This window comes from Alligator sinensis, unplaced genomic scaffold, assembly GCF_000455745.1.
Source record: "Alligator sinensis unplaced genomic scaffold, ASM45574v1 scaffold210_2, whole genome shotgun sequence".
In the NCBI taxonomy this organism is placed as follows: Eukaryota; Metazoa; Chordata; order Crocodylia; family Alligatoridae; genus Alligator; species Alligator sinensis.
Window position 1 is genome coordinate 1,893,221 of NW_005841946.1, and position 26,880 is coordinate 1,920,100.

General features: G+C 52.0%; 1 protein-coding gene across 8 annotated transcripts in view; it reads left to right on the forward strand.

The window, feature by feature from the left end:
* The first annotated feature begins 256 nt into the window (after positions 1-256).
* RASL12 (RAS like family 12) overlaps positions 257-26,880 on the forward strand; it is a 30,091-nt gene continuing 3,467 nt past the window's right edge. Inside the window, exons 1-6 of one of the 8 annotated variants that reach the window (XM_025199594.1) lie at positions 257-828; positions 1,709-1,936; positions 2,548-2,669; positions 7,209-7,265; positions 14,646-14,719; positions 18,081-18,271. In XM_025199594.1, the coding sequence (XP_025055379.1) occupies positions 2,552-2,669; positions 7,209-7,265; positions 14,646-14,719; positions 18,081-18,271 (440 nt within the window). In that variant the 5' untranslated portion in view covers positions 257-828; positions 1,709-1,936; positions 2,548-2,551. The other 7 variants (XM_006020078.3, XM_025199590.1, XM_025199596.1 and 4 more) reach the window with 7 other exon arrangements.

A 26,880-nucleotide genomic window follows, 5' to 3' on the forward strand; every position in this document is an offset into this window, starting at 1 on the left:
ACGTGTCCAGCCTCAGAGCCGTCCTTGGCCTGCGTTGTGCTCCTTCTAACTCCTGCCGGGCTTCTGGCCCCCACCCAGCAGCACTTGCCTCGAGGAGCCGCCCCAAGAGGCCAGATCCTGAACTGCTTGGCACTGCCCGTGTCGGCAGGGGCTCCTGATAGACATGGGTTGGGGCAGGCTGGATGGGGCTATGTCTGGAAGAGCTGCAGGATCAGGCCCAGAGGGTATTAGCAAGCCTGGGATGTGCTTTGCAGCTCATGCTGTTGCTATACTGTCCCAGCTGATGGCAGCAGTATATTATGGGATGGGGACGGGGGGGTGCTGATAAGGCTTTCACAAGAACTTCCCGAAAAACAAGGCATTTTGCACGGGAGTTGCAGTAAGAACCCGTTATCATATTTCTCCAAGTAGCTGTCAGATGGGAAAATGACCAACCGCAGCTCTTCATTCCCAGGATGGCAAAGGAGCACGCTCGATGCCTCCAGCCGATAGTGTCACCAGCGCTATTTTCAAAGGAACAGGCAAGATTTGCAGAGACCTTTGTGATCAGATGCTATTTTGGGAAGGTTTAAAAATACCGTCCTTGCTGGACTGGAGCACAACAATAACAACCCTGCAGTATTTCACGTTTCGGCAACGGCGTTCATCCTGGCAGACCAGGCCTGCATCCTGCGTGCTGAGACCCACCCACACGCAGACGAGCTGGAGAGAGGGTCCCCCGGCCCACGCGGTCTGCGCGATCCCGAGCGCGCGGGGCCGTGCCGACGCCGCTCTGCATCACTAGAGCGACGGTGACTCCCACGAAGTGCTGGTTAACGCTGGCGCTGGGTAAGCTTTCCTGCTCTGCTCCCTGCCGTCTAACTCTCTGGGAAGCCAGCGCCGCTGGATGCTTCGAAGCCCCCAGGCGCCGGGCTGCTTTGAGATGCTCCAGCTTAATTCTGACAGTAGCATCTCGTTGCTACAGCAACAGGTACTCTCCACATCCCTGTCTGCTTTGAAGTGAAGCAGTGTGGCTTAGTGGCTAGAGCACGGAGGCTGGGTGCAGCTCCCCGGGGCTTAGCCCCCCTGCTGGTAAGCAGCATCGGGCCTGCGAGCTTCAGTTTTGCTCGACGACTTTCTGGAAAATAAAACAGCCTCCGCTGCCCTCTAGCAAAACACCTTCGAGGAGGAGCAGGGGGCTGGAAAACCACTGTCCGCGCCCCTCCCAAGGCCCCTGGGAAGATGCGGCGGTTGATTTACTCTGTGCCCAGAGCTGCCCGCAGAGGCTGGTCCCTGCCCCTGGGCACTTACAACCCCTGCATCTCGCACTGCTGCTCGCTTGCCCCGGGGGGCTCTTCCGGCAAGTGCCCCCTGCCCCCGGCTCACTCCCTGCTGAGCCGCGCAGGCTGTTCTCCAGCTCTGGCTTGCAGAGCGGAGGGCCGGGCTAGTGGTTAGAGCTCAGGGCCTCAGGGGGCTGTGCTGTGTACCCAGAAGCCCCCCGGGGAACCGCACGCAAGAAGCCAAGAGCAGCCAGGAGCCCTGCGGGGGCCGGTTTTGTTGCTTGCTGGTGTTCAGCGAGGAAAGCCCTCAGCGGGGATGGGAAACCAGGGCCAGCCGAGCCCGAGAGAGGCAGCAGCTTTCCTTACAAGGAGTTTGGCTGGGGCTCAAGTGGCTAAAATTGCAGGGAGTCAGAGGTTTTTTTCTTCCCTCCCTGCCTCATTCATTGAAGCGCAGGGTCGGAGCAGGCAGTCGTGGGAGCCGTCGCCGAGATCCCAGTGACTCGCTTGCCTCGTCTGCGCCCGGCGGGTGGGTGCCCCCCTGGACCAGCTCGGCGGAGACGTGGGTGCGTGTGCGTGTGTGCAGAGGCAGCCCTGGCTCCGTGGATACAAGCAAGAAAGTCTTCCCAGAAAATTCATTCTTCCGGCATCCCTCATGACAACCCAGCTCTGGCTTTAAGGCAAGACTTTTTGTTCCTCTCCTCTTTCCCCTGGCACGGGGTGCATGGGAGTGGGGGGAAGGGGTCTCCCAGACTTCTCCGGGCACAGCCGGACGCCTTGCCTGGGGTGCGGGGGGTGGATGGCAAGGGGAGCAGTGGACGCGGGGAGTGGGACTTTTCCTGGCGTGCTTCGAGGAGGCCGGGGGAGGTTTTGCAGGCTGCGCTTTGCAAAGCTCAGGCTTATTTAAGATAAGTCATTAGCCCTGAGTGAGGGGAGGTGTCTCTGTGCTGATGAGGGGAGGCAGGCACTCTCCTCCCAGCCCCACGCTGCGGTGCTGGTCCCAGGGAGAAGCAGCTGGGCAGGGTGAGCCGGCTGCGGGCTGACAAGTGGGGCTGGAGAGGAGCTGGTGCCAGGGACCTGGAAGGGCATGACAGCAAGCGGAGGAGGTGTCTTCCTGCCCCTGCCCTTGGAGCCTGCCGTCCTGGCCCCACGTCTCGGCCTGCGCCGCGGATGGTGGGAACGCTCTGCTCCGACACCCGGGCTGTGCTTCGGGTCCCTCCCCGGGAGGGCAGGGCAGTGCGACCCCCGTGCCTAGCTGCCATGCTCTCCTCTTGCTCTCTCTGAAAGGCAGGAGAATGTCTTCGATGTTCGGCAAACCCCGGGCCGCCCCCAGCGCCGCCGACCGCCTGCCCCACAGCCTGGTGCCCGAGTGCAACGTGGCGATCCTGGGATGCCGAGGAGCTGGCAAGTCGGGTGAGGGGAAGAGAGCGAGAGCGAGAGCATGGGGAGCATGGAGAAGGGTGCCAGCAGTGATGGGTGGGGGGAAACACACCCGTTTCACATATGTTTCGGGCAGTGTTGCCCAGTGGCCTGGGGCTTGGGGACTGGGGTTTGATTCTCAGTCCTGCCATTGGCCTGGTGACTGGCCTTGCCCTCCCTGAGTAACTCTGTCCGCCCCCGACCGCCGGGCTGAGATCTGTGGGTGGAGAGCTCTGAGCGAGGCGCTGTCTCGATTGCACAGCGATTGCTGCCAACCAAGCAACCGGGGTCAAATCCTCCCTCCCCGTCGCGCTGCGAATGGGCTCTGCGGTCTCAGCACTGTAGACTGGATCTGCGGGTCTCGGGTATTGCACGACCCTGCCCAGAGCCCAGACACCAGATGCCTCTAGCACCACAGGTCACCTTTGCAAACGGGCTTGGCTTTCCCCACAGCCACCCACGCTCACGACTTCCTTGGCCCTTCCCTGTGGGAAGCTGCCGGGAGATTCACCAGGATGAGCTCAGCCCTGGCCACCTAGGAAACCCCTGGTGTCTGAGCACCGATTGCAGCAGCACTGCGTACCCTGGGTGCAGACGGGGCCTGCGACTCTCCCGGTGGGTGAGACCTGCATCCGGGAAATGGGTCTATCTTGGCATTCGTTCTCTCCGTCCTCATGGAGGGAAGTTGCGGACGAGGCTCCAGCCAGCAAACTGCTTAAGCGTGCACTGACCCTTAAGCATGGGGAATGTCCAAGTGAAAGCCCCGGGGCTGCTCCTGCCTCTGTGGTTAAGCCCACATTTCAGCAACACACTGAAGTGTCTTGCAGCTGCATCCGGGGTTCAAAACCCCTTCGATTCTGTTGGCTGTCAAAAGTATTACCATATTACTCTATAGTTACCATAGACTAGCTAGGATAGGTGCTGTGCCCTAAAGAGGAACGTCAATTATACTGGCCATGGCTGGACTATCTATAGAGCAGCGCCTAGCTCCCATATTTATACAGCTCTTCCCCTTCAAGACAATACACAAGAGCAAGGCAGGCAGGATGGGGAATGAATGAAAGGTGAACGTGCGGTGGGAACGGCTGGTCCCAGGAATGACGTTTCCTAGCGGAGGCTGTTAAGCCATTGTGAGTAATATCTGATTATCGCTGCCTCCCCGCTGACACCCGGAGACCCGCCAGTGCATCTGACTTTCCTTCCTTCCCTTTGTGTGCACCGTGCAGGCTGATGCCAGGGAGCCAATTCCTGCAGAAACCTGGTGCTCCCTGCATGCCACTTGATGCTTTCTAAAATGTCTCTTAAGTTCCCAGGGGAAAAGCTTGTATCGTTGTGGGTGCCCTAAAGTGAATACAACCCTGAACTAAACCTGGCCCATATATGACTGGTCCTGCTCTCCTGATGCAGGCCTGGCTACTCTTAGCAGTGACAGCACCTGCAGGCCCTAATAAAGACCTCCATCAAATTGTGCTAGGTGCTGTACAAACAGTGACAGCACCTTCCCAACAGCTCCCAGTTGCAATCAGCTCACGACTCATGCAGAACACAAGATGATAGTGCTAATAGTGTTAGTGGCTCCCAGCAGCTCAAGGCCTGACCCAAGAGGTGACTCTAGGTCCCCTGAGCCCGAGGCCAGGGCACTTTGCAGGGAGCCGCGCTGTCTGTGTGCTCTCATGGCAATGCTATGTGGCATAAGTGTCAGCATGCACATGGGACAGCTGTATTACTCAGGAGTGAGACAGTTATGAAGCTGATCTCCATAGAAAGCCTATAAACACTTGCTATTGCCTCCCAGCATCGAGGCTGCATTGCAGGAAAAGTGTTCGGAGAGTTTTCAATGGCTTTATTGGGGGTGTTGTTTGGGCCTCTTTACTCTGAGTCGGACTGTACCGGCCATTGAAGGTGCGGAGAATATAGCAAATATATTCTGAAAGCCTCTAGGAAAGGTCAGACATTTAACACCAATGGCCAAGGTAAGACGTAAATGCATCCTGCTCCTTGGTGGTGGAAAGTTCCCATATCCTTCCATGAAACATCAGATCCTAAGCGTTTTTCTAAGGGATGCTGGCTGAGCAGTGCTTCTGACTGGGATAAGGCTGTGGGACACACAGAGGCATGGAGAACACCGATAATAGCCCCTACTTAGCAAGAGATGCGAGCATGTATTTGACTTTCAGCCCCGGACTCTGTGCTTGAGACTGTGCCCTTCAAAGGCCGCGGTGAATCTCCCATGGTGGTCAGGGATGCAGGAGCAGGCTGTCAGCGCTTAACTCACCATTTAGTATGTGCGCAAGTGCTTTGCTTTCTGTCCTAGCCCCGGCTAAGCAAGGCAGGGGGCTGGGATATGAAAGGTTGCACTCTTGTAACACGGCTTTGACTTCAGTGACAATTGATCAGCGTAGCCTGGAGGGCACAAAGAAAGAGGAGACATGCCTGGGGACAGCTGGTTTAAAAGCCCCAGCCAATGTTCAGAGATTTGGAGGGGCAGAAAGAGCAGCCAGATAGGGACAGCTCATCATTTGGAAAGCACCGGTTCCCATGTTCCAGCCATCTCTTTCTTCCTTTGTCTCCACGTAAAGCCACATCATCCTATTATTTCTAATGAATGATTTTGCGCTGGGCACTCACCTCAGTGGGCGCCGTGAGGGTGCGAGGCTGGCTCTCGCACTGCCCAGGCTTCCAGTCTCCTTGCTGCAGAACTGGGAACCAAAGCCACGCTGCAGCCCGGGCCCTCAGGGCTTTCTGGCTCCAGCTGGATGAGGGAGCGCCTGGAAGGCCCCTGCACGTCGAGGTGGCTCTGGTGCCATGGACTATGGATGATGGTCCCCAGCACTTGGCAAGAAGACTAACTAGGTTCTCATTGGGAAATCGTCCGTCTATTGAACATGAGAGATCTCTACAAGGCGTTTGGGTCTCAAGAAATCTGCACTGTCCAAATGGACCAGGTTCAGCGGGGACCTGGCTGTCAGCTCTCACAATACGTTTGGAATTGTCCCTAGTTTGGCTTTAACGCCGTCTAGGGAGAAACTTTGGGTGGTATTTTTCGATGGCTAGGAGACCTGGGGAGGTTGGTCACCTGGTAGCAGTCGATGTCGCTCCATTGACTCTGATGATCTCGGGCCCGTTTCCACCAGCTGAGGATGTCGCCTTCCTCTTTTGTGGCTTACACGCGTGTTGTTGGGGAGCGAGACGGGAAGGGACTGGGCTCTCCTGTTCCTGCTCGTTATGGGCACGTGGTTGTAACCGGTCCTTCTCAGGAATGCGCGCGGCGGGACAAGTGGCGCTGGCTGGGGATTCTGGATGAAATGCCTTGTCGTTAGCTAATGCCGATTTGTGGAAACTGGAACTTGCAGAAACATGAACTGGTTCTCAACAAATTTTCTTCAGGCCAGGATGGTGCTTGGTGTGGGAATGGCCCACCTGCCCGTAACAGCCACAGGCGAGGGCTCCCCCCGGGGAAACGGGACCCCTGAGTCTGCGTCCCTGAGCCGGGCAGTGCAGGGATTGAACCTGGCTCTCCGCAGGGGAGTGCTGGCAGCTGGTCTGGGCTGAGTCTCTCTTTGTTCCCACCCCACAATAAAGATCAAAAAGTCCCAGTTTCATTCTGAAAGCAAGTGTTGAAACTCAACTTTTCTCACCTAGCATAACCCTTGTTCACTGCCTGAATTGCAATATATATATATCAGCTGCAGGCACAGCATTTATCAAGGTCAGTGCGGGCCCTGTCATAGAGTAATTGGTTTCAGGCTTATTTAGCGTGACCTACCTCCACATCTCCAGGCCCAGAGATGACATGTTCAAACCTTGGCAGCATGGATGGGGCCGTGGGTTCTCTGCAGCCAGTGCCGGTACAGGTTAGCTAGGGATTGTGAGCCTGCAGCAATTGCACTGACTACTTACTTAGCAATCAGCACACAGCCAGAGCGCTGCAGTGCTAATCACCTGCTCCACTACAAGCAAACACTGCATACTTCAGTCTAGGGGTTTGCATCTTCAAAACACTTTGCAGGTCTGAGCTAAATAAGCCCGGTTGGTAGATAATGTTATTACAGAGAAACTGTGGCAAAAGGAGGTTGGATGACTTTTCTAAGACCATAGAAAGAGAGTCACTGTCAGAGCTGGGCTTAGAAGGGGAGCTCCTGGCTCCCAGTCCTGTGCTCAGTCCTCCTCTCTCAGGAATCCTATGAGAACTGTGATTAGTTCAGTCTAATATTTCGACCTTGAAAGTATCCTCTGTGTCAGCAAAGATGAAATTAGAGTTCAGGAAGATAAAAGCATGTGTATCCTGCATACAAGGTTGTCTCTCTCCAGACTGAAAGAGAGGTAAAAGAGATGGAAGCAAGAAGGGTCTAAAGATGTTTTAATTTCATGGGTAGAGCTAAACTGGCCACCAAACTGGTTAGTAATGTAGAACGGGTCTCCTTCCCTTGGCACAAAGCTGCAAGAAGTTCTTGCTGCACCGACTGACGGGGGGCGAGTCGTGCGTAGGTACAAACACAACGGAGACTAAACACCTCTTTTCACCTTTTGCAGCGCTAACGGTGAAGTTCCTGACCAAGAGGTTTATAAGCGAATACGATCCTAATTTGGGTAAGTCATTTAGTTCTTTTCCCCTGGTTTTCATCTGGATACCATTTCCTGCAACCCTTGTCTGCCTGCCCCGTTATTGGTCTCGTTTCAAGCCAAGCAGTCAGTTCCTGCAGCTTTCTGTACCTGGCTGGCACCAAGTTGGCTCTCCGCTCTGGCACTGAGAAAACATTCTTCCTTTAAGTGGAGAGCAATTCTTCTGTTGTCCTAGATTTCCATGAATGTGGCATTTAAGGAACCATAATTATGCTTCTTTGAAAACAGCTGAAGGGTTGGAAAAACTGAGCCCCTTGACACAAATTAACCTGCAGAATATTGATTTTTATTTTTTATCCTTAAATCTCATTTGCTATGCGCTTTACATCTGTGTTGCCAAAATATGATCCGATGTCACCATCTGAAAGCTTTTCAACCTGAGGGCTGTGCTGGGGATGTTAGTTGCTGTTTTATTGCATTTATAAGCGCTTGTAGAAGTCGTAAAAAGCCCAAGATTTTATTTTTTATGTCTAAGGAACTTTCCTCCTCAGTCTTTCCAGCTATGGCTGCTTCAGCCTTGCAAGTTGAGCTGGGTCTTGCACTTGAGCCTTCATTAATATTATCCTCTGCTGATGTTAAGAGTGATTCCAGCTGTGCTGCTGCAACAGCAGCTTGTCTCAGGCTGAAACAGTGGGCATGATTCTCCCCTTTGTGCTCCAGTGTAATGGGGAATAACTCACCTGCCCAGGGGTGGGCAAAATGTGGCCCACAGCCAGATCTGGCCTGCCAAGGGATTTTGTACAGTCCGCAGTGGGTCCCTTGGCCCGCTGCCTGGCCCAGGCATGTGTGGCTGGTCCTGCCGCCCCAGGGCATGTGACAGGGCTGGAGTGGCATGGCAGCTGGACTTGCTTCCTGGCAGCCCTGGCAATGATGGCTCCTTCCAGCTGCTGCTGCCAATCTCTGCTACCGCTGCTGGATCCGGCCCCGCTGCCCAGGCACCCCGGCCCATCTGCCCGCACCCACTGCTGGGGTGCTGGACAGAGTGGGTGGGTGGTTTCTCCATGCAGACCGGCCCAGGATCCGCATGGGAAGGGTGCACAGCGAGGCCAGGCAAATGGGATGGGGCTGCAGGTGGGCAGGGAGCTGGACAGATGGACAGATGGGCAGGGCCAGGATTGGGGTTGGTATCGGGATTGCGGGGCAGTGACAGTATGGGGCCAAGGCCCAGGGCACAGCCACAATCTGCTGCCTGCATGTCCCTGTGACAGGTGCCAGTTCTTCAGGCAGGGCACCCGTCCTACTCCCCTGACACCCATCCTACTACCCTGACACCCATCCTACTCCCAAGGCCGCTCCCTGCCCACCCACGGCCCCACGCCAGGCCCCTGGCCGAGTGGGGACCAGAGCTTAGGGAGTTTTGGTGAGTTTTCGCAGGCCGCGGGTGGGGAGTGCTGACCTGGCCCGCGACAGCTCGTCAGAGCTCCCTCCATGGCCCTCCAGCCCAAATAATTGCCTGATCTAGCCCCTTGGGTGTGAGGCAGTAGCAGGTAACACGCATTATTCTCATTAGGCATCTCATGATTAGCTCGATCCTTGTGTGGAGCAGTTGTAGTGGTGCTACATCTTGCCTGGTCTTCCTCCGAGCAGAAAGCCCCGGTCGGTCCCCAGGTGCCTGTGCAGTTCTTTCGTGCAATGTGCCCTCAGGTCCCATAGACTAGAGGATCCGAAGCCAGGCCGTCTTCCCGCTGAAGTCGATGGCAAAACTCCCGCTTGATCTGAGCAGTCTCAAGTCACGTCAAATCAGTGGAGCTTGGATTCCCACAAGAGAGCTGCATGCGAGATTCACAGCACACAAGTGAGAGGCGGGAACCGTCTGTTCCCGTGGGGACCTTAGAAGAGAAAAGGGGGCTGCAGCGGTGTAAGATCTTGCCGTGCGATTCATATTAATTTGACCTTTCCATTGAATACGATTGAGGCCCTATTGCCAAGAAGCATTTACCGAGGCAAAATATACACAAGATGTCGGGCAATATTTTATTCTGCTGACTCTGCAGCTAAGCCCACTTACTTGCCTAAGTGTGATCCTGTTCCACTCCGCTCAAGTCCCTGCGAAAATGCTAATATGGACAGTGGGTGGATCTTCCTCCTCCTCGCTGCTTTTTTGTGCCAGCCTGAAGGGTAAGAGGATGGTGTCTTACAGAGGTGGATGCACTCGTGGATTTTCAGGTCCCTGAACTGGGTGGAATAGGATCACATATAGGTGCCTTAGTCGACTCAGACACCCAGTTGCTGGAATAGGATCTTGCTACAAGGATCCTTTTTTGGTTAAGAAAAAGGAAATGGCTTCCTGTTCTCAGCTTGGCTCGGCTTGTCATATCACACCGTGTAGTTCCTTTACTACTAGTTCCCTCCGCACAGTCCATCTGGTGCCTTGTTTTATGAGTCACATAACAGCGCACCAACGTGAGAAAATACATCACGGGAACATGGATGGACCAAGAAGGATGAGAGAACGGCAATTGTAGCTCTTGTCCCAGGGGGCTGATGAGAATGAAAACAAAACCAGGCCTGGCAGACACCAGAGGGGGAGAAATAAAAGGAAACCCCCCTCCGCGGGGTCACAGTTGCTTTTATTTAGAAATTACAGAACTGAAAGATGTGTGTGCAGGAGCATGGGATGCTTGTGCTCTGTGTTGGTGGCTGGGAAGATGGGGCCGTGGGGAGGGAGGGAGTTGAGAGGGGGAAAGTAAAGTGAGTCTAGATTTGATCCATACCTCCAGGGGGCTGGGGGACGGGGGTCACAAGAGCGATTCTTCCTGCGCTCTGTACTTAGTCCTTGCACAGATATGTTTCCCACTGACATCAGCGGTGGGAGTTTTGCCAGAGCAAAGACTGTAGGATTTTCCTTCCCGTTTTTCTTGCATCCGGATGCGTGTGCTCCTTTATAAAGGGGTACAATCCCCCCCTGCCCAGAGAGTCAGCACCAGGACTGTGGACTGCTCAAGTCCCTCCATCCCACCCTGACACCCTGGTAAGAATAAAGGAAAAGAGGCCGTAGGAACTTGCCAGGAGTGCCTGCTCCTTCACACAGGAACGATCCTCCGCGGGGAGAACGGAGGCAAACCGACTTCTGTTTTTGTTTTTTCCTGATCTGTCCCCATCCACCCATGAATCAGGTCCGAGGAACAGCTTAAGTTTCCACACCTGCCTGATACCATGGAAAGGTTTATGGTTGAGCGGTGCAGCGATCTGCAGGAGTAAGGGGCTGACGAGACGCTCCAGAAGGCAATAGCAAAGGAAGTTCCTGGCTCAGTTAGACCAATGGCCCATCTAAACCCTATGCTGCCTCTGGGAGTAGCCAACAGTTTGCTTTAAGGGAAGATGCATGACCCCTGCAACAGGTGGTTTCATATTTTCTGGGGTTGGAAGGGACCTGAACAGATCGTCAAGTCTGACCCCCTGCCCTGGGCAGGAACGAGTGCTGGGATCATAATGCCCCAGCCAGATATCTATCCAACCTCCTCTTGAAGACCCTCAAGGTGGGGGAGAGCACCCCCTCCCTCGGGAGCCCATTCCAGAGACCAGGTGGTGATAAGAGAACCTTTCCCCGGGGCGATGTTTCCTCCTGACCCCCGTTCATTAGAGGCTGGCTGATGCCTTGAAGCATGAGCATTTATGTCCCGTGTTTCATTTTTCCTTTTATCTCTGCTGCACATGAAAAATCTCCTGGAATCCGGCAAGTATACTCTGTTCCCTTAACAGGCTCGTCATTCCCCACCCCATGCACGCACGCTGGTTTGTTGTTGCAGAGCCGATTGAATCATGAGCTTGGAATTATTCAAAACCTCGTTTTATCCTCCCCACTCCCCCGCAGCCAGGAGGAGATGAACGTTAGAGACTGGTATAAGGGGGCGGAGAAGAATCTGATCAACTTCTGCAGCTAGAAATTGTCCATAGACAGATGTGCCATGACGCGTGGCGCTCCACTCGGTGGGGCTCAGACATCTCCTTGGCTTCCTTTACAACCAACGGAGCATGCTACCTCCCAAATCTGTTGGTCAGTGCATGACTGCCCTCTGGCCTAGCACCGTTTTGGGTTGAACCAGGAACACGACCCTAAAGAGACACAACTGTCATAAAGAATTGAGTACTGAACAAAATGCTTCCAAATGATCTGCTGTAGCTACGTTGGAGGGTCTGAAGGCAGCTCTCTGAGGCCAGTCTTGGCTTCAGTAGGCTTTGGACCAAGCCGTCCAGGCTCATTGTTTTGCTCCTAGCGTAAATCCAAAGACAGACGTTGGTTTTAATGAGCTACCCCAGCCTCAAAGAGCCAGCCTAGAACAACCCCGCGGTCGTGACAGCTGGGAAGGGACATTCTCTACCATTACCACAAAGCCAGGAGAAGAAATTTGGGGCCAGAGCCAATTGCCCAGGTCCCTTGGAATGGCTCTGCTCATGAATGCGGGCAAAGCACAGGGCGCTCCTTCCTCTCCTCATCACGGGAGGAGTTGCACCCACTTTCACTAGGCCTGAATTTGGCTCCGGCACTTGGAAACCTTGCGCATTGTGAACTCAGCCCTACTCCAAAGCCCATGAAAGTCAATGGAAAGCCAGAGGCCAGCGGCAGCTTTTAATCACTTAAAGAAACAAAGTCTCCCAATCTTTTCATTTCCTTTCTTTTCCAGGGCCTGATCCAATGCCTGTTGAAGTCAATGGGAAGATCCTCATTGGCTTGTGAGGCTTTGGGATCAGGCTGTGAGTGCAATTAAGCGTCGAGCGTGTTCAAAACGCCAGGCACAATTGCAAACCAGCGTTCTGGAACGTCGTTCACCTTGGCAGGCAAACTTCATCCCCGCAGGAAAAAAAAATGAGCAACAGATGCAAAAGTCTGGAGATAACTATATTTTGCACTGACTGCACTTGAATGTTCTGGGCATTTTTTCCACTGAATCTCTGTTTGAGTAATTAACAACTATTTTTATAGGCCAAAATCCAGCATGCAGTGAAGAATTGTAAATGATTGATTGTGGACATTAGCAAGATATGGACGCTTTCCAAGGACTGACTGAAGAGCCAATAACTCAGCAATCAGCGTCTGGAAAAAAAAATCTTTCCTTAAGGTCTTGTGGAGAAATGAGTTAGTAGAGCATGGAGACAAGGTTGAAATCTTCTCAAAAATACGAATCTAAAAAGTTTTGTGGGGGAGTGGCAGACTATTGATGTAATGTCCTAATCATTACTTAGCAAGTATTTTTTCCCCTTTCTTCCCATTGCTCAAGAAAAAGGGCAGCCTCTGCAGCATAATAGAAAACAGCACAGTGCTGCTGCTTGCTCTTGCTACAGCATAATTTACTTTCTTCTGTAGATCAGGCCACTTTTGAACATACCGGTGGTAGAACTGGCTTGTCTTATCCCCTCTCAGAAGATGCCCAGGTGCATTTGGGCAATAGGTCTGCACTAAAATACACACCACTTTATCCCTCTTGGCTGCAGGTTTGGGAGACGCTGCTTTGCACTCATTGCTAGGTTTGTCCATCGTTACTCCTGCTTAACGCCATGGAAGGGAAGGCCCACATGTTTTGCCAGGGTTCAAATATTGTAAAGCAACAGTGAATCAGGCTCACTAGCTTTCCCATTCCTCTCTAAGGACAGCAAATAAATCTTGCAAGGGGCTGGCCACTCAGCATGCCCTGTGCTGGATTGGATCAGCATCGCTCAACAGTGTGTCATAGTGCCTGTATTGCTGGGAGCTAAAGGAGGTCCATGGATAGGGGCTTGTGTGTTAGGAGCAAGAGGACTTGCATTTTTCTCCATGCGTTTCAGAGTGGTGGCGGCACGCAGCCTCCAATGAACTGAACGTGGATTCATGAAAGCTTGTGCTTTATGTATATCCCTTAGTCTACAAAGGTGCATGTGTACCCTGTCTTATGCTGCATAGTGACATGCTGAAGGGAGCGTAGTAGCCACAGACTCATTAGGGTGTTATTCATTTTCCAGAGGGAGATGAGAAAAGCAAGGTGACCAAGGTTGGAAAGGGGTTGGGGCCTCAGCCTTGACTACACTTGAGCAATTCCTGGCTTCTGGGCCTGTGCTCAGCCCCTTACAGTGCAGATGCAAAGCACTGGGATGGTGATTACCAAGAGCCGATTCCTGGGAATGAGGATCAGCCAGGTCCAGTCATGCCTAACGGCCCATGGGACTAGCCTGTTCAGGCACACTGGTTTCTTAGCCAGTAGCACCCATGGGAAATGATGTGTCCAGCTTGTCTTTGACTCTACAGCTGGGTCGTCTGGGGCAGTCTTTGGCATAAACCCAGAGCGAGGCTTGAATTGATGCCTTCACAGCTGCAGCGAGGCACTGGAGTCACTCTGCGAGGGGAGCTCAAGTGAATGGGTGAGCGCTCCAGACTGGGGCAGCAAGACGGCATCCTCCTGCCACTGCCCCCTCCCTTCCTTGAACCGAATCTTTTATTCTCTTCCCTCCTGTTGATTGCTCCGTGTCGTGGTTGTACTTCGGGCTCTGCAGCTTCTTCTCTGGGCCGATGGGGGCACAGAAACCACTTGCCTTCACTCTAATTTTTCAGACCCGAACTTCTCAAGATAATTGAGACGTGAACTCCTCACCCAGGTGAAGTCTGATCAAAGCGCCTCCGCTTTAGCAGCAGCCCCTGTGCCAGCTATGTGTCATTCCTCTCCTAATGAGCAACAGATGAACCTCACCAAATGAATTTCTAGAGGAATTCACTTACATAAACCCCTGGATTTGCCAAGTGAGAACACATTCATTCGGAAATGGGTTAACCTCTTTCCCATGCCTGTCTCAGACATTTATGGCAGGGTTTATTTTGATGGCTGAGGTTTTAACAGCAAAACATGACCTATAGGTTCCCCTCCTACTGTATGCTTGTTTGTTCAACTGAATTTAAGAGAGATGTTGAAATGGTGATGATTGAAGTGTAAACCTCGTTTCCAGGGCGGGAAATGATGCACTGTGTTTGCTTTCGAGAAAGGGGATTAGGCTTCTGGTTTAAAAGGGCGATTGCTTAGCAGAAGGATCCAGCTGAAAGAGGATGCTTCCTGATCACACCGCATGGGGCAGGCAGGGGTCTGTGGTTGGCTCTGGGTTCCTTCGGGCTCTGGGATAAGCATCCTGGAGGTGATCTTCTTGTCCTCTGGCAGCATCTACCTGTAAGAAGACACCAGAAAGTGTCCCTGGCACCATAGGATCCAACCTCGGGCTCTTTACAGGGTGACTGTGTCAGTAATTGTCACCTCCAGCAGAAGGTCTTGGGGGTCCCTTTGCTAATATTTGGGATGAAGCTCAGTGTTCGGCACTTTCCCCTTCGCTGGGTATGTGGCACGGGATAGGGAAGCAGTCCCCTTCAGCTGTGTTCATTGTGTGTTGCAGAGGACACCTACACCTCAGAAGAAATCGTGGACCAGCAGCCCGTGCTGTTAAAAGTGATGGATACAGCTGACCAGGTAATGAGAATGACTGTGCCAGGCACTCGGAGGGGGGCGTTGTCTGGGCCTTTAGAAAATCTGTTGAGATCCTGCTCCCCCCAGGGCATGTCCGGTGGCAGCTGGGGGAGCACTTGCTCCGTCTGGTCTCTGGGATTTCCAAAGCAAGCCGAGAGCTTCCGTTTTAGGTCACCCCAAATTGAAAAATTGTCAAGATTTTCAACAACTGCAAAGCCTGAAATAAAACTCATTTCAGACTGAAGGAAAAACTCCAAATGAAGCATCCCATTGCATCCTGCTGGGTTCCTATTCCTAACGCTTTCTGATATTTAGAAGAAGGTGACAGACATTTCTAAAAGCAGAGTTGGCGGGCAGAAAAAAAATCAAAGTGTTTCTTTCTGCAAATGCCAAAATAAAACACATTAATTTGTTTTGGGCTTTTTTGCAGGGCAGGTTTGGGTTTTTTAGTTACCAAAATGATGTGCTGATATCAACATGGGGCACAGGCGGGAGTTATGTGCGTTGCACGGTTGGCCCCCTGCAAGTGCTCTATAGCCGTGACACATGTGCGCGGCTGCAGAGCGCTTTTAAAGTGTCCAGTCACATGACAAATTAACTCTCATCAAAGGAGGGATCAGATGAAGGTGCTCCACTTTGGTGCGCCTTCGGGAACTTGTGTTCCCTAGGATTAATTTGTGGCGGGATAGGGGCTGTCTGCAGCAAGGGAGGGGGAAAGGGGAGTGAGCTGCCAACTGGGGCTTGCCCAGGCTGAGTTGGAGGGGGGCAGGTGGATTGGAGCCCCCCTGCCTTGTGGCCTGACTTCCAGCCCCTCTCCCTCCAGCTCAGGCTGGGCAAACCCCAGCCAGCAGCTTGCTCCCCCTCCTCTGTCTCCCTCCCTTCCTGCAGACAGTACGGGAGCAGGGCTGGGGGAGAGAAGCTGCAGGTAGGCTCAATCCCATCTCCTGACCCAACAGTCTGTTGGGTCACGAGGAGGAGATGATGCTTTAACTCATGGCGCTTTATGTAAAGCACCATGAGTTCGAGTGGTGGCCTGAACATCTGTCAGCACCCTCAATGTCACAAAAGATGTCAGTCAACCCAAATTGGACTTCTTGAGAGGGAACATGGGCTGGCTGTGCCATTAGCAGTATTTGTGATAGAAGCGGGGGATGACTACAACATGATTGTGGAGAGCAGCCTCACTGAATACGGTGCAATTTCCTGTTGTGCAGCATTTCAGCCTGGCTCAGCCTGAGGCGTCTATCAGGAGCACCTCCATGGGACTGGATAAGTTCTTAGGCTTTGGATTGCATTGTGCTTTGTGGTCACTGAACCACCTGCCTGTCCCATCATTAATAAGTAAGGAGGAGAAAGGGAAGAAGAGCAGGGAAGCCAGGCTCCAAAACAGCTGGCTAAGAAAACTGTATTTCTAGCTTATCCGATTTACAGGCTGTCTCATAAAAACATATATGTCCGCTTCATTCATCAGGGTTATAGAGACATATTGGTAGAACCACAGTCCCACCATTCAGTTGGATTATCTGTATAGGGTAGTGGTTTCCCAATTTTTTTTACTCCTTTACCTGCAAAACCTTGCTGCTTCTACCCCCCCCCTGCCCAAACCACACACACCTGATGCATCTCTGCATGTTTATTCCTGGAATATTGCTACCAACATCAGCACACGGCAATGCCATTTCTTACCATGTGTTGACCAAATAGAAGCAGTACCACCATTTAAAATTTGGGCATATACCTCTTGGCAGAGTGCTGCATGTCCCGGTTTGAAAACCACTGGTGCAGAGGAAGTGACCAGTGAAAGAAAGTTTTGCAATGATGCTGGAGCAAGAATCAGCCCCCTTGATCCATGTCTCTATATTCCTGATGACAGAAGTGTACATGCGTTTTTTTGAGACGCCCTGTTTTAGGGTTTATGCTGCTGCCCATCACTCTCCTACCCAAGCTTTGTCCCTGTAAAAGCAGCAGCAATAATGAAGTTCCTGCAGACTTTGTGGAACCTGTGGCTTGGCAGCGGCTTGTATGTCTTGCTCCATGTCCATTATGAAGTCTTTGAAAAGATTTTCAAAGAGGCCCAATGCAACGAGTGTCCTAAGCCCACTGTCATGTGATAGGAGCCAAGCACTGCACCCCTCTGGGCTCCTTTGAAAAGATCTAGCCTGAAAAGACAACAGTATCAGTGGTGCTTGGTCCACCCAGAGTGGACTGAGCCTTGGGGTATGCACTGCTCTCAATGGCCTAGCTGTTCGGCCTAGAGGGGAGCGTGCTGCCTCCAGGGCCCTAGAGTTGCAAGTTCAAACCTGGGTGTGTGCCCAGATTCAGGAGCTTTGGGGGTCGGACTTGATGATCTGCTCAGGTCCCTTCCGACCCTCCCAACTATGAAACAATTACATCAGGGTTGACTCCAGAATCATCCCACGGAGTGACTCTTCTTTCCCAGCCCCTACTTCCCATGGGCTGCGTGATGGCCTGGTCTCCTCTTCCTGATTGTTCCCTGCTGACCGATTCCTGGGGACTTTGTGTCATCTCGGTTTCCTGGAGTGTAACACAAATAGCGAATGTTTTGCTAATAGCGTGACCCTCGATCTGGCTGAGATCGGCTGCTAATATCTGTGCAGGCATAGGTGTAAGACAGTGCTACAGACCTGCTATAAACCAGGGCTCACTCCTTCCCTGCTGTTTGCAAGCCAGGAAAAGTGGAGGTGTCCAGTACATGGGGAGTGGGGCCAAGATGGCCCTGGTCATTGCAGACTTGTCTGTAGTTCAAGACGCTTTCCTTAGACTTAAATCCCAAGCTCAGCCTATGGCACAGTGAAGTGAAGTGGAGCTGTGTCTGGGGACAGTGGGAAGCAGATTTAGTTCAACTCTGCTCACATCACATCACGCCTCTCTTCTGGGGGCTCCTCCTTCCTCGAGTCCACCTCCCGCAGAGACTCCCGCTGACTTCAGTGGGCTTTGAATTAGGCCCCTTAGGGATCTCCAACCCAAAGAGCTTCTCATCAGCTCTCCCTTTCCAGGCCACAAAAAGAAGTCCTTTTAGTTGCAAAGGAAAAACCCTGCAGATTAAACTGAGCAGAGGCTGCCTGAACAGCTCCTCTTTCAGGACCCCTGGCGGAGTGAAAACCTGACACCGATGCTATGTAGCTCCTGATTGCTATGGTGCAGGACAGCGCTATCTGCTTAACATCACTGATTTGCTGTACAATGAACCTTTTGATGCTAAGCCAAGTCCAAAGTCAAACAGCCTTTTGAAATGAGCTTAGTTTTGAAACAATGTACAAAGCCTGCAAGGAGTGAATGCCCCCAGACGTACTGTGATAGTGGCACCGGCCCGTGATAATGCTGTCCTCTGTTACCGCGGTAGGATGCACCACTCAACTGCGAGCGTTATCTCCACTGGGCCAACGTGTTCCTGGTTGTCTACAGCATTGACAACAAAAAGAGCTTTGAAGGTTGCCATCAGTACCTGGATATCATTTCCCTTCACTCGAAAGGCATTCAGCACAATTATCCTGTCCTTCTGCTGGGAAACAAGTTAGATATGGAGCAATACAGGTAACCATCCTTGATGCATGCCGAATGGTGATGTTTAATGCAGACTATCCCATGAAGATGCTCTTTGTGCTGCTATAAATTCTTTGGTTTATTGTGTGTGTTGTTTCTGATGCTGGAAAAAGGTGGATGCTTGCTAGCCCTGGTGTTCTGTATTCATATTATATCATATCCCTGAATATATAATATTAATCTATGTTCTGTATTAAAATACAGAACAGATGCAATCTAAGCAGCAAGCTTCCCCTGAGGTTATTCAGGGGATCTACATGTCGTATATTTTGGGGCACAGAGAAATGAAAGACTTGGGTTGACCCAAAAGGTTTCATTTCAAACCAAGGTGAAATGTTTTGTTTTCAAATATTTGAGTCCTTTCCTCCCCTTCCTTTTGGAAAAATGTAATTTTGAAACAAAGCCATTGTTTTCAAGCAAAAAGCCAATCCACCTCCTGTAATGCCCATCCATTTGAAAGGAATCCAATGCAGTCTAATCGCTTTGGCAAAATGAACCTCATTGATGTGTCCACGTGTTTCCCTCTCCCCCCAAGTTTTTCTTAACCAAAATAATTGGCCTAACTCCACTAATAATTTTGGGCCTGTGGAAATGGCATTTGTCAGTGAAATTATTATTTGCCCCTACATTTTGCTCAGCTCCATTGTCAGCCCTGGCCTGGAGGGCTTAGGATAGTTTGGATACCATCCAGTCCTGGATCTCTTTGCTGTAGCAGGAAGATGTTACAATAATGGTAGTGATTTTTGCAATGTTAACACCCCCTTCCTGAAACTACCTATTGTCGGCAAAGGCCCTTGGCCCGAGACCAAATGGGTGAATGCTTTTATTCAGAAATCAAGTCAATTGTGATAATAAAGGAAGGTAGGGAAGGATAGGGATACTCTGTGTGAATAGCAAGGCCACGATTCAAGTCTGATTTTGATGCAAGAAGGTTGTTCTGCAGACAGGGGTCTTTCTTGGTGTTAAGTGTCAGCTTGTTGTTTCTTCTTATTTTTTTACCTTTAGGAAAAGAGGGCTATGTATCTGTGTACGTGGCAGGTGATTGACGGAGAGGTGTATGCAAGTTCTCTTGGCTGAACTGAAGGAAATGCATCTTACTGTCTTCCACTAAGAATGGGCAGATGCTGCTGCAGGGGGAGGGAGTCCAGCTGGCGAAGGGGATACTTGGCTCCTCTGATCTTCGCTCTGGGAACCTCCTTACTGAAATGGCCCTAAGAATATATTCCCGTATGGTACAGCCCTTCTTGGTGCGACGGAGCTGCTTCTGAGAGCAACCAGGAGCTCACTAACCTGGATGAGGATGTTTGCCCATTGCCAAGCACTCCCCTTGCTAAATGCAAGGAGAACTGACCTTTCTGCATGCAGACCTGGTTTTCAAATGGCAAATATCCATTAGTTTGTGTTCAATGCCTACTTGACGGCACAGATACATAGCCTTCTTTTCCTAATGATAAAAAGTAAGAAGAAACAACAAGCTGATGCTTCACGCCAAGAAAAACCCCTGTCTGCAGAGCAACCATCTCGCATCAAAATCAGACTTGAATCGTGGCCTTGCTATTCACATAGAGGTATCCCTACCCTTCCCTACCTTCCTTTCTTATCACAGTCGACTTGATTTCTGAATAAGAGCATTCACCCATTTGGTCTTGAGTCAAGGGCCTTTGCAGACAGCATGTTGTTTCAGACTAGCACTCAGGAAGGGGATGTTAACATCACAAAAATCACTAGCATTATTGTAATGTCCTCTTGGAGGACTTACTCTGCGACAAGCAGGCTCAGGTCAGCCCGGCCCTGTGCCCCTCCATATATACACATGCACCCATCCCTCCACCCCCTCCCTCAATTGGGCTGTAGTAATGACGCCAGGGTATTTTCTGCTCTGTGCAGCTGTCGCTGCTGTATTGTCTCTCTCCTTTTGACCTTCCCTTGCCAAGTGGCAGCCGGTGTTACATTGTCCATCATAAGAACGTGCTCGCGAGGTCTGTTCTGAGCCCCGTTATTTATTCTGTATTGCTAGGAGGCGACATATCAATACAAATCCTTATATCCTATCTTCACATCCTTCACAGCCATAGACATGCTGTGAGGACGCTTGTTCTGACTGCCTGATGTTGCCTCTTCTGCTTAAGTTTTTTTTCTTCTTTCTCCCCTAATATCCATATGGTCTGGGAGGTGTTTTGCTGCTTTTGAGGTCGCTGCTAATTTTAGCTGGGTTTTTTGGCTGCGTCGTAACAGAATCCGATCGTCCCCTGGAGGCATTTGAGCCTGGGCCAGTTCCTTGCTCTGCGCTGCGTGTCTTTCGTGTCCCTTTTTCTCTGGACGTTTCCGTGTGTGGTTCTGACTGCAGGGACTAGATGTCTCTGGTGTGTTTGCTTGGCTTGTCGTGCTGCTTTGGCCCAGGAGTTTGGAGACTTGTTTTGATCATATGGGAGTCCTGCTTCTTGAAATCCCAGAGCTCCCTGTGTGCATCCTGACCCGGGGGCCATGCTCCACAGAGAGGCAGCATGGTGGGCACGGAGTTCAGATCTTTCCTCTCGAGCGGAGTAAAGATGAGGATGCCGCGGGGTCTCTCTGAAACGCGAAGCATGGGCCGCCCCCATCCCACTTCCAAACCCTTGGAGAGCTGAAAAGCGGACCGTGGAAGGAAATCAAAGCTCTTTCTGGAGGCATCCCTCTCTTTGCCAAGGTTAAGTAGTGGTCATAGGATCACAGCTGGAGCTTGTGAAGCTACTTCCCATCCCTTTTCACTGTCCAAGTCAGCTTCCGCACGGCACCGAAGGACTCCGGTCCCACTGCCCTTCACAGTGGCCTGTCCCATTTTATCTCCTTTCTCCTTGTCTGCTCCGTTATCTGGGGCTGCTCAGTTTTTCATCCCCTCTTGCCTCTTTGTAACCTCCGTCTTCCTGATCATCAACTGTTTCCTCGCTGCTGCTGCCACCAACATGACCATGCTCCTCCCTGGGTCATCTCTGGGGACCTCTGGATCTGGCTTCTGCTGCCCGAGTGAAAAAAACAAGCTCCAGACTTATGAACTGAGCAGGGCAAGGTGTTTGGGAGATTTTCTGACACGGAGTTTATTTGCCAACAAGGCAAGCCATTTGTGGGGAGCCCAGCCTCCCTGCCAAATCCAGCACTCATTGCAAAAAAGTGTGAAGAAGTCCAAACCTTTGTATCATTGGGATAAAAAGTCAACCCGGGCCTGGGACCGGCAGGTCTGCTGGGCACCAGGTTAACCCGGGCATGCGAACGGCACTCGTTGCAAAAAAGTATGAAGAAGTCCAAACCTTTTATCATTGTGATAAAAAGCTCCCAAACGAGCCAAATGCCACGTTCAGTTGGAAATGGACTCCCCCATACCCATACCCATACCCCCCGTTATGTTTCTATGCATGGCCTGGACACAGGGTGGGAGCGGGGATAAAAGCACGTGGTCTGCAGCAGCATCCCACAAACCCCACTGCAGTGTCTCGGCCGACCTCCATGCTCATGCTTTCTTCATGTTGCCGGGTGAGAGCTGGGTGAGGTGTTTCTCCTGGGTGCCTGCTCCCCAAGTAGGGCAGAGGGCCTGGTCTTTCTGCTAATTCCCCTAGAGACCTCTGCTCCCATTTCAGCTCTGTTGGTCGCTTGTCTGCTATTCTGGCAGGAGGATTCGCCCAGTGGCTTCCTACACCCCCAGGGGCAGGGTGTAGGAAGAAGTATCCAGGGAGACAGCCTTCCATCTTCAGCAAAAATGAAGTTTATTTCCTACCTATTTTGACCATCTTGTACCATCTATATTTTTCCCAGAGCCTGATGAAGGGACTTTGATCCCGAAAGCTTGCAGAAAAGGACAATTCTCTTGCAATTTCCCAGTTGGTCTAATAAAAGGTATCATTTTGAAACCAAGAGTTCTAGTTTTTGGTATGTCACGAGTGTTGGGAAGGGTTTCAGCGGCGCATACCTCCACTTGCAAGGAGAGGCAGCATCACAGGGCTCCAGCCACGAGGATGCCGGCACTAGCAGTGGCTCGTTTCATAGTTTCATAGTTTTAGGGTCGGAAGGGACCTAATAGATCTTCTAGCCCGACCCCCCGCCAGGGCGGGAGAACAACAAAAGAACCCTAAACAAAAAACGGGACTCAAATGAGTCCAGCCAGGTAGGTATCCAGCCTCTTCTTAAAGACCCCCAGGGTAGGGGCCAGCACCACCTCCCTTGGAAGTTGGTTCCAGCTCCTAGCCGCCCTAACTGTGAAGTAGTTTTTTCGGATGTCCAATCTGTACCTCCTCTCCATCAACTTGTGCCCATTACTCCTTGTTATGCCAGCGGGGGCTAGGGGAAACAGCGTCTCCCCCAAACCCTTCTGGTTCCCCCTAGTGAGTTTATAGACGGTCACCAGGTCCCCCCTCAGCCTTCTCTTGTGGAGGCTGAATAGGTTCAGGTCCCGCAGTCTCTCACTGTAGGGTCTGCCCTGTTGTCCCCAGATCATGCGGGTGGCCCTCCTCTGGACCCTCTCCATGTTGTCCACATCCCTCCTGAAATGGGGCGCACAGAACTGGACACAATACTCCAGCTGCGGCCTGACCAGCGTCGCATAGAGGGGGAGGATCACCTCCCTGGCTCTACTCGAGATGCACCTGTGGATGCACGACAAGGTCCGGTTAGCCCTGCCAACCATGACCTCGCATTGTCGGCCCATGTTCATCTTGGAGTCAATAATGACACCAAGATCCCTTTCCGCCTCCGTGCTCTCAAGTAGGGAGTTCCCCATCGTATAAGTGTGCTGCTGGTTCCTACTACCCAAGTGCAGCACCCTGCACTTGTCCGTATTGAAACACATCCTGTTCCTGTTTGCCCACCCCTGTAACCTATCCAGATCCTTCTGCAATCTCTCTCTCCCTGCTAGCGTGCTCACCTCCCCCCAAATTTTGGTGTCATCAGCGAATTTAAACAGGTTGCTTTCCACCCCAGCATCAAGATCGCTGATGAAGAAATTGAACAGCGCAGGCCCCAGGACCGAGCCCTGGGGGACTCCACTACCCACCTCCCCCCAAGTCGAGTATGATCCATCCACCACCACCCTCTGAGTGCGACCCTTCAGCCAATCTGCAATCCATCTGACTGTGTAGGCGTCTATGCCACAGTCGCCTAGTTTATTAATTAGGATGGGGTGAGAGACGGTGTCAAAGGCCTTGCTGAAGTCCAGAAAGACTACATCCACCGCGCCACCTGCGTCCATGGCCTTTGTGACCTGATCATAAAAGGCAATCAGGTTGGTCTGACATGATCTCCCCCTAATAAATCCATGCTGATTGCCCCTGAGCATCATTTCTGATGCCGGCCCATCACAGATGTGCTCCTTGATGATCTTCTCAAAGAGTTTCCCCAGGATTGAGGTAAGACTGACGGGCCTATAATTGCCCGGGTCCTCCCTTTTCCCTTTCTTGAAGATGGGGACCACATTAGCTACCTTCCAATCGTCTGGCACCTGGCCCGAGCACCACGATCGCTCGTAGAGCCGTGCCAGGGGCCCTGCAATAACCCCAGCTAGCTCCCTCAGCACTGGCCAGTGGAGATTAGCTCCCTCGTTGTCTGGCCAGTGGAGATTTTTTATCTCAGCGGGACATCGGCTCCATCCAAAAGCCTCGTTGTTCGGGTGGAATGGTCTGGAAGGCCAGGCCCCAGCAGGGGAGAGTTGAACAGAGCGTGTCGATGCATACCCCTTGCAGCTGGGCCTGTGTCCCGGTCCAGGAGACCAACCAGAGGTGCTGGCCCTTATTTCACAGTTGCCTTTAAAGATGCCTCACCGGATTCATCCTTGCTCCCTGCAGACTCCAGTGGCTTCCCCTGCATGGGATTTTCTCCTCCCTGGGGAGTAAGTGGCCTCACTGCTCCCCACTTTTATGTGCCAGGAGACAGATCCATGTTTCTGCAGGCTTCAGACAGTGTCTTTTAGTGAGCTGTGGCCCTGCTTCAAGGCTCAGGTCTGAGAGGCTAGATGTGTTTGGAGCTCTGACTTGAGAAACAGCAAGTCAAAGCTGGGTTTGAACCCGGAGGACGGCTGCCGTGATCCAAGGGGCAGATCCAGTCACCTGCTGGCTGTAATCTTTGCAGCAGTTCAGGTTGCAGTGATTCCCCAGGTGCACTCAGCCATGGTGGTCCTTCAAACCAGCTCACCCATCCCTGGCCCACGGGTTCTCAGCCTGCGTCTGCTGGACAATTCTTCCTGGCCTCTTCCCCAGCTTACAGCACATGGCTTTTCTCCTGAGCATCTGTGCAAGCGGTCAGGGAAGTGAACAGGAGGTTCACTCTTTCTTCATCAGCGACAAGGGAGTTTTACTCCAGCTTGATTTATTTTTTTTCTGTTTTATTCAAAGACGCTGAGAGGCTCAGTTGATCTGTGGGACTTCTGTTTGCTTTCACGTGTCACAGTTGCAGAGAATGCAATCAGTGACTGGGAAGTAAGTTTGCTTTGAAAGGCAATTCATACAATCATAGAAGATGAGGGTTGAAAGGGAACTTAGGAGGCCACATCTAGTCCAACCCTCTGCTCAAAGCAGGACCAGCCCCAACTACATCATCCCAGCCAAGGCTGTCTAACCAGGTCTTAAAAACCTCTAAGGATGGAGATCCCACCGTCTTTCTGGGTGACCTGTTCCAGTGTTTTACTAACCCCCTAGGAAGAAAGTTCTTCCTAATATCTAATCTCAACTTCCCTTGCTGCAACTTGAGCCCATTGCTCTTTGCTCTGCCATCTGCCCCCACGGAGAACAGTTCAGCTCCATCCTCTTTGCAACCTGCTGCAGGTAGATTGTAAGGGGCTGGAAAGGACCTGGATTGGTAAGGGACTGGAAAGGACCTCACAGATCATGGGGTCCAGCACCCTGCACCTGGCAGGAAAGACAGCTGGGGTCAGGTGACCCCGGCGTGGTGACCGTCCAGTCTCCTCTTGAAGATTTCCAGGGTAGGTGATTGCATCTCTGGAGGGAGCTTATTCCACAGTCTGGACACCCTGACTGTGAAGGAGATTTTCCTGGTGTTAAGCCTGAAACGGTCTTCCAGGAGATTGTGGCCATTATTCCTGGTTTTCCCCAGGGCTGCCCTGGTGAACAGGTAGTTGAAGGCTGCAATTATATCTCCTCTCAGTCTTCTCTTCTCTAGACTAGACTAAATCAGCCCAGTTCCCTCGGCCTCTCCTCACAAGTCACATCCCCCAGCCCCCTAACCAATTTTGTTGCCCTGTGCTGGACTCTCTCCAATTTGTCCACATCCTTTCTATAGTGGGGGGCCCAAAACTGGACACAGGACTCTAGATGTGGCCTCACCAGTGCTGAATAGAGGGGAAGAATCACTGCCCTTGGCCTGCTGGCAACGCTCCTACCAATGCAGCCCAGGATGCCGTTAGCCTTCTTGACAACAAGGGCACACTGCTGGCTCATATCTATCTTATTGTCCACTGTCCCCCCCAGGTCCTTTTCTGCAGAGCTGCTGCCCAGCCAGTCGCCCCCAGCCTACACCGGTGCAGGGGATTGTTCTGTCTTAAGTGCAGGACTTTGCACTTGTCCTTGTTGAACCTCATGAGATTCCTTTTGGCCCAGTCCTCCAATTTGTCCAGGTCTCTATGAATCCTAACCCTACCATCCAGCATATCTACTACTCCCCCCAGCTTGGTGTCACCTGCAGACTTGCTGAGAGCGCGCTCTGTGCCATCGTCCAGGTCACTGATGAAGGCATTGAACAAAACTGGCCCCTGGGGCACTGCACTTGATACTGGCTTCCAACTAGACATCGAACCATTGATAACTACTCTCTGAGCCCGACGCTCCGGCCAGTTTTCTATCCACTTTACAGTCCATTCATCCAGCCCGTACTTCCTTAACTTGCCTGCGACAATGTTGTGAGAGACTGTAACAAAAACCTTGCTAAAATCCAGGTACACCGCCTCCACTGGTCTCCCCGCATCCACAGAGCCAGTCGCCTCGTCGCAGAAGGCAATCGGGTTGGTCAGGCATGACTTGCCCCTGGTGAATCCATGCCGACTGCTCCTAATCACCTTCTTCCCCTCCAAGTGCTCAGAAATGGATTCCTTAATGATCTGCTCCATGATTTTTCCAGGGACCGAGATGAGGCTGACTGGTTTGTAGTTCCTTGGATCCTCCTTTTTCCCTTTCTTAAACATGGGTGCTATGTTTGCCCTTTTCCAATCATCCGGGACCTCCCTTGATCACCAAGAGTTTTCAAAGATGATGGCCAGCGGCTCTGCAACCACATCAGCCAACTCCTTCAGCACTCTCGGGTGCGTCCCATACAGCCCCATGGACTTGTAGACGTCCTTTTCTAAGTAGTCCCTAACCTGTTCTTTCACCACTGAGGGCTGCTCCCCTCCTCCCCAGACTGTGCTGCCTGGTGCAGTAGTCTGGGGGCTGACTTTGCCTGTGAAGACTGGAGCAAAAAAAGCATTGAGCACTTCAGCCTTTTCTGCACCCTCTGTCACCAGTTTGCCTCCCCCATTCAGTGCAGTCCTGCAATGAGGAATGCGGTGCTGCTATGCTGCAGCTGTACCAGCGAGTGGGGTCTTCTTAACAGGAGAGCACAAATGATGCTCACCCCGTCTCCTTTTCTTG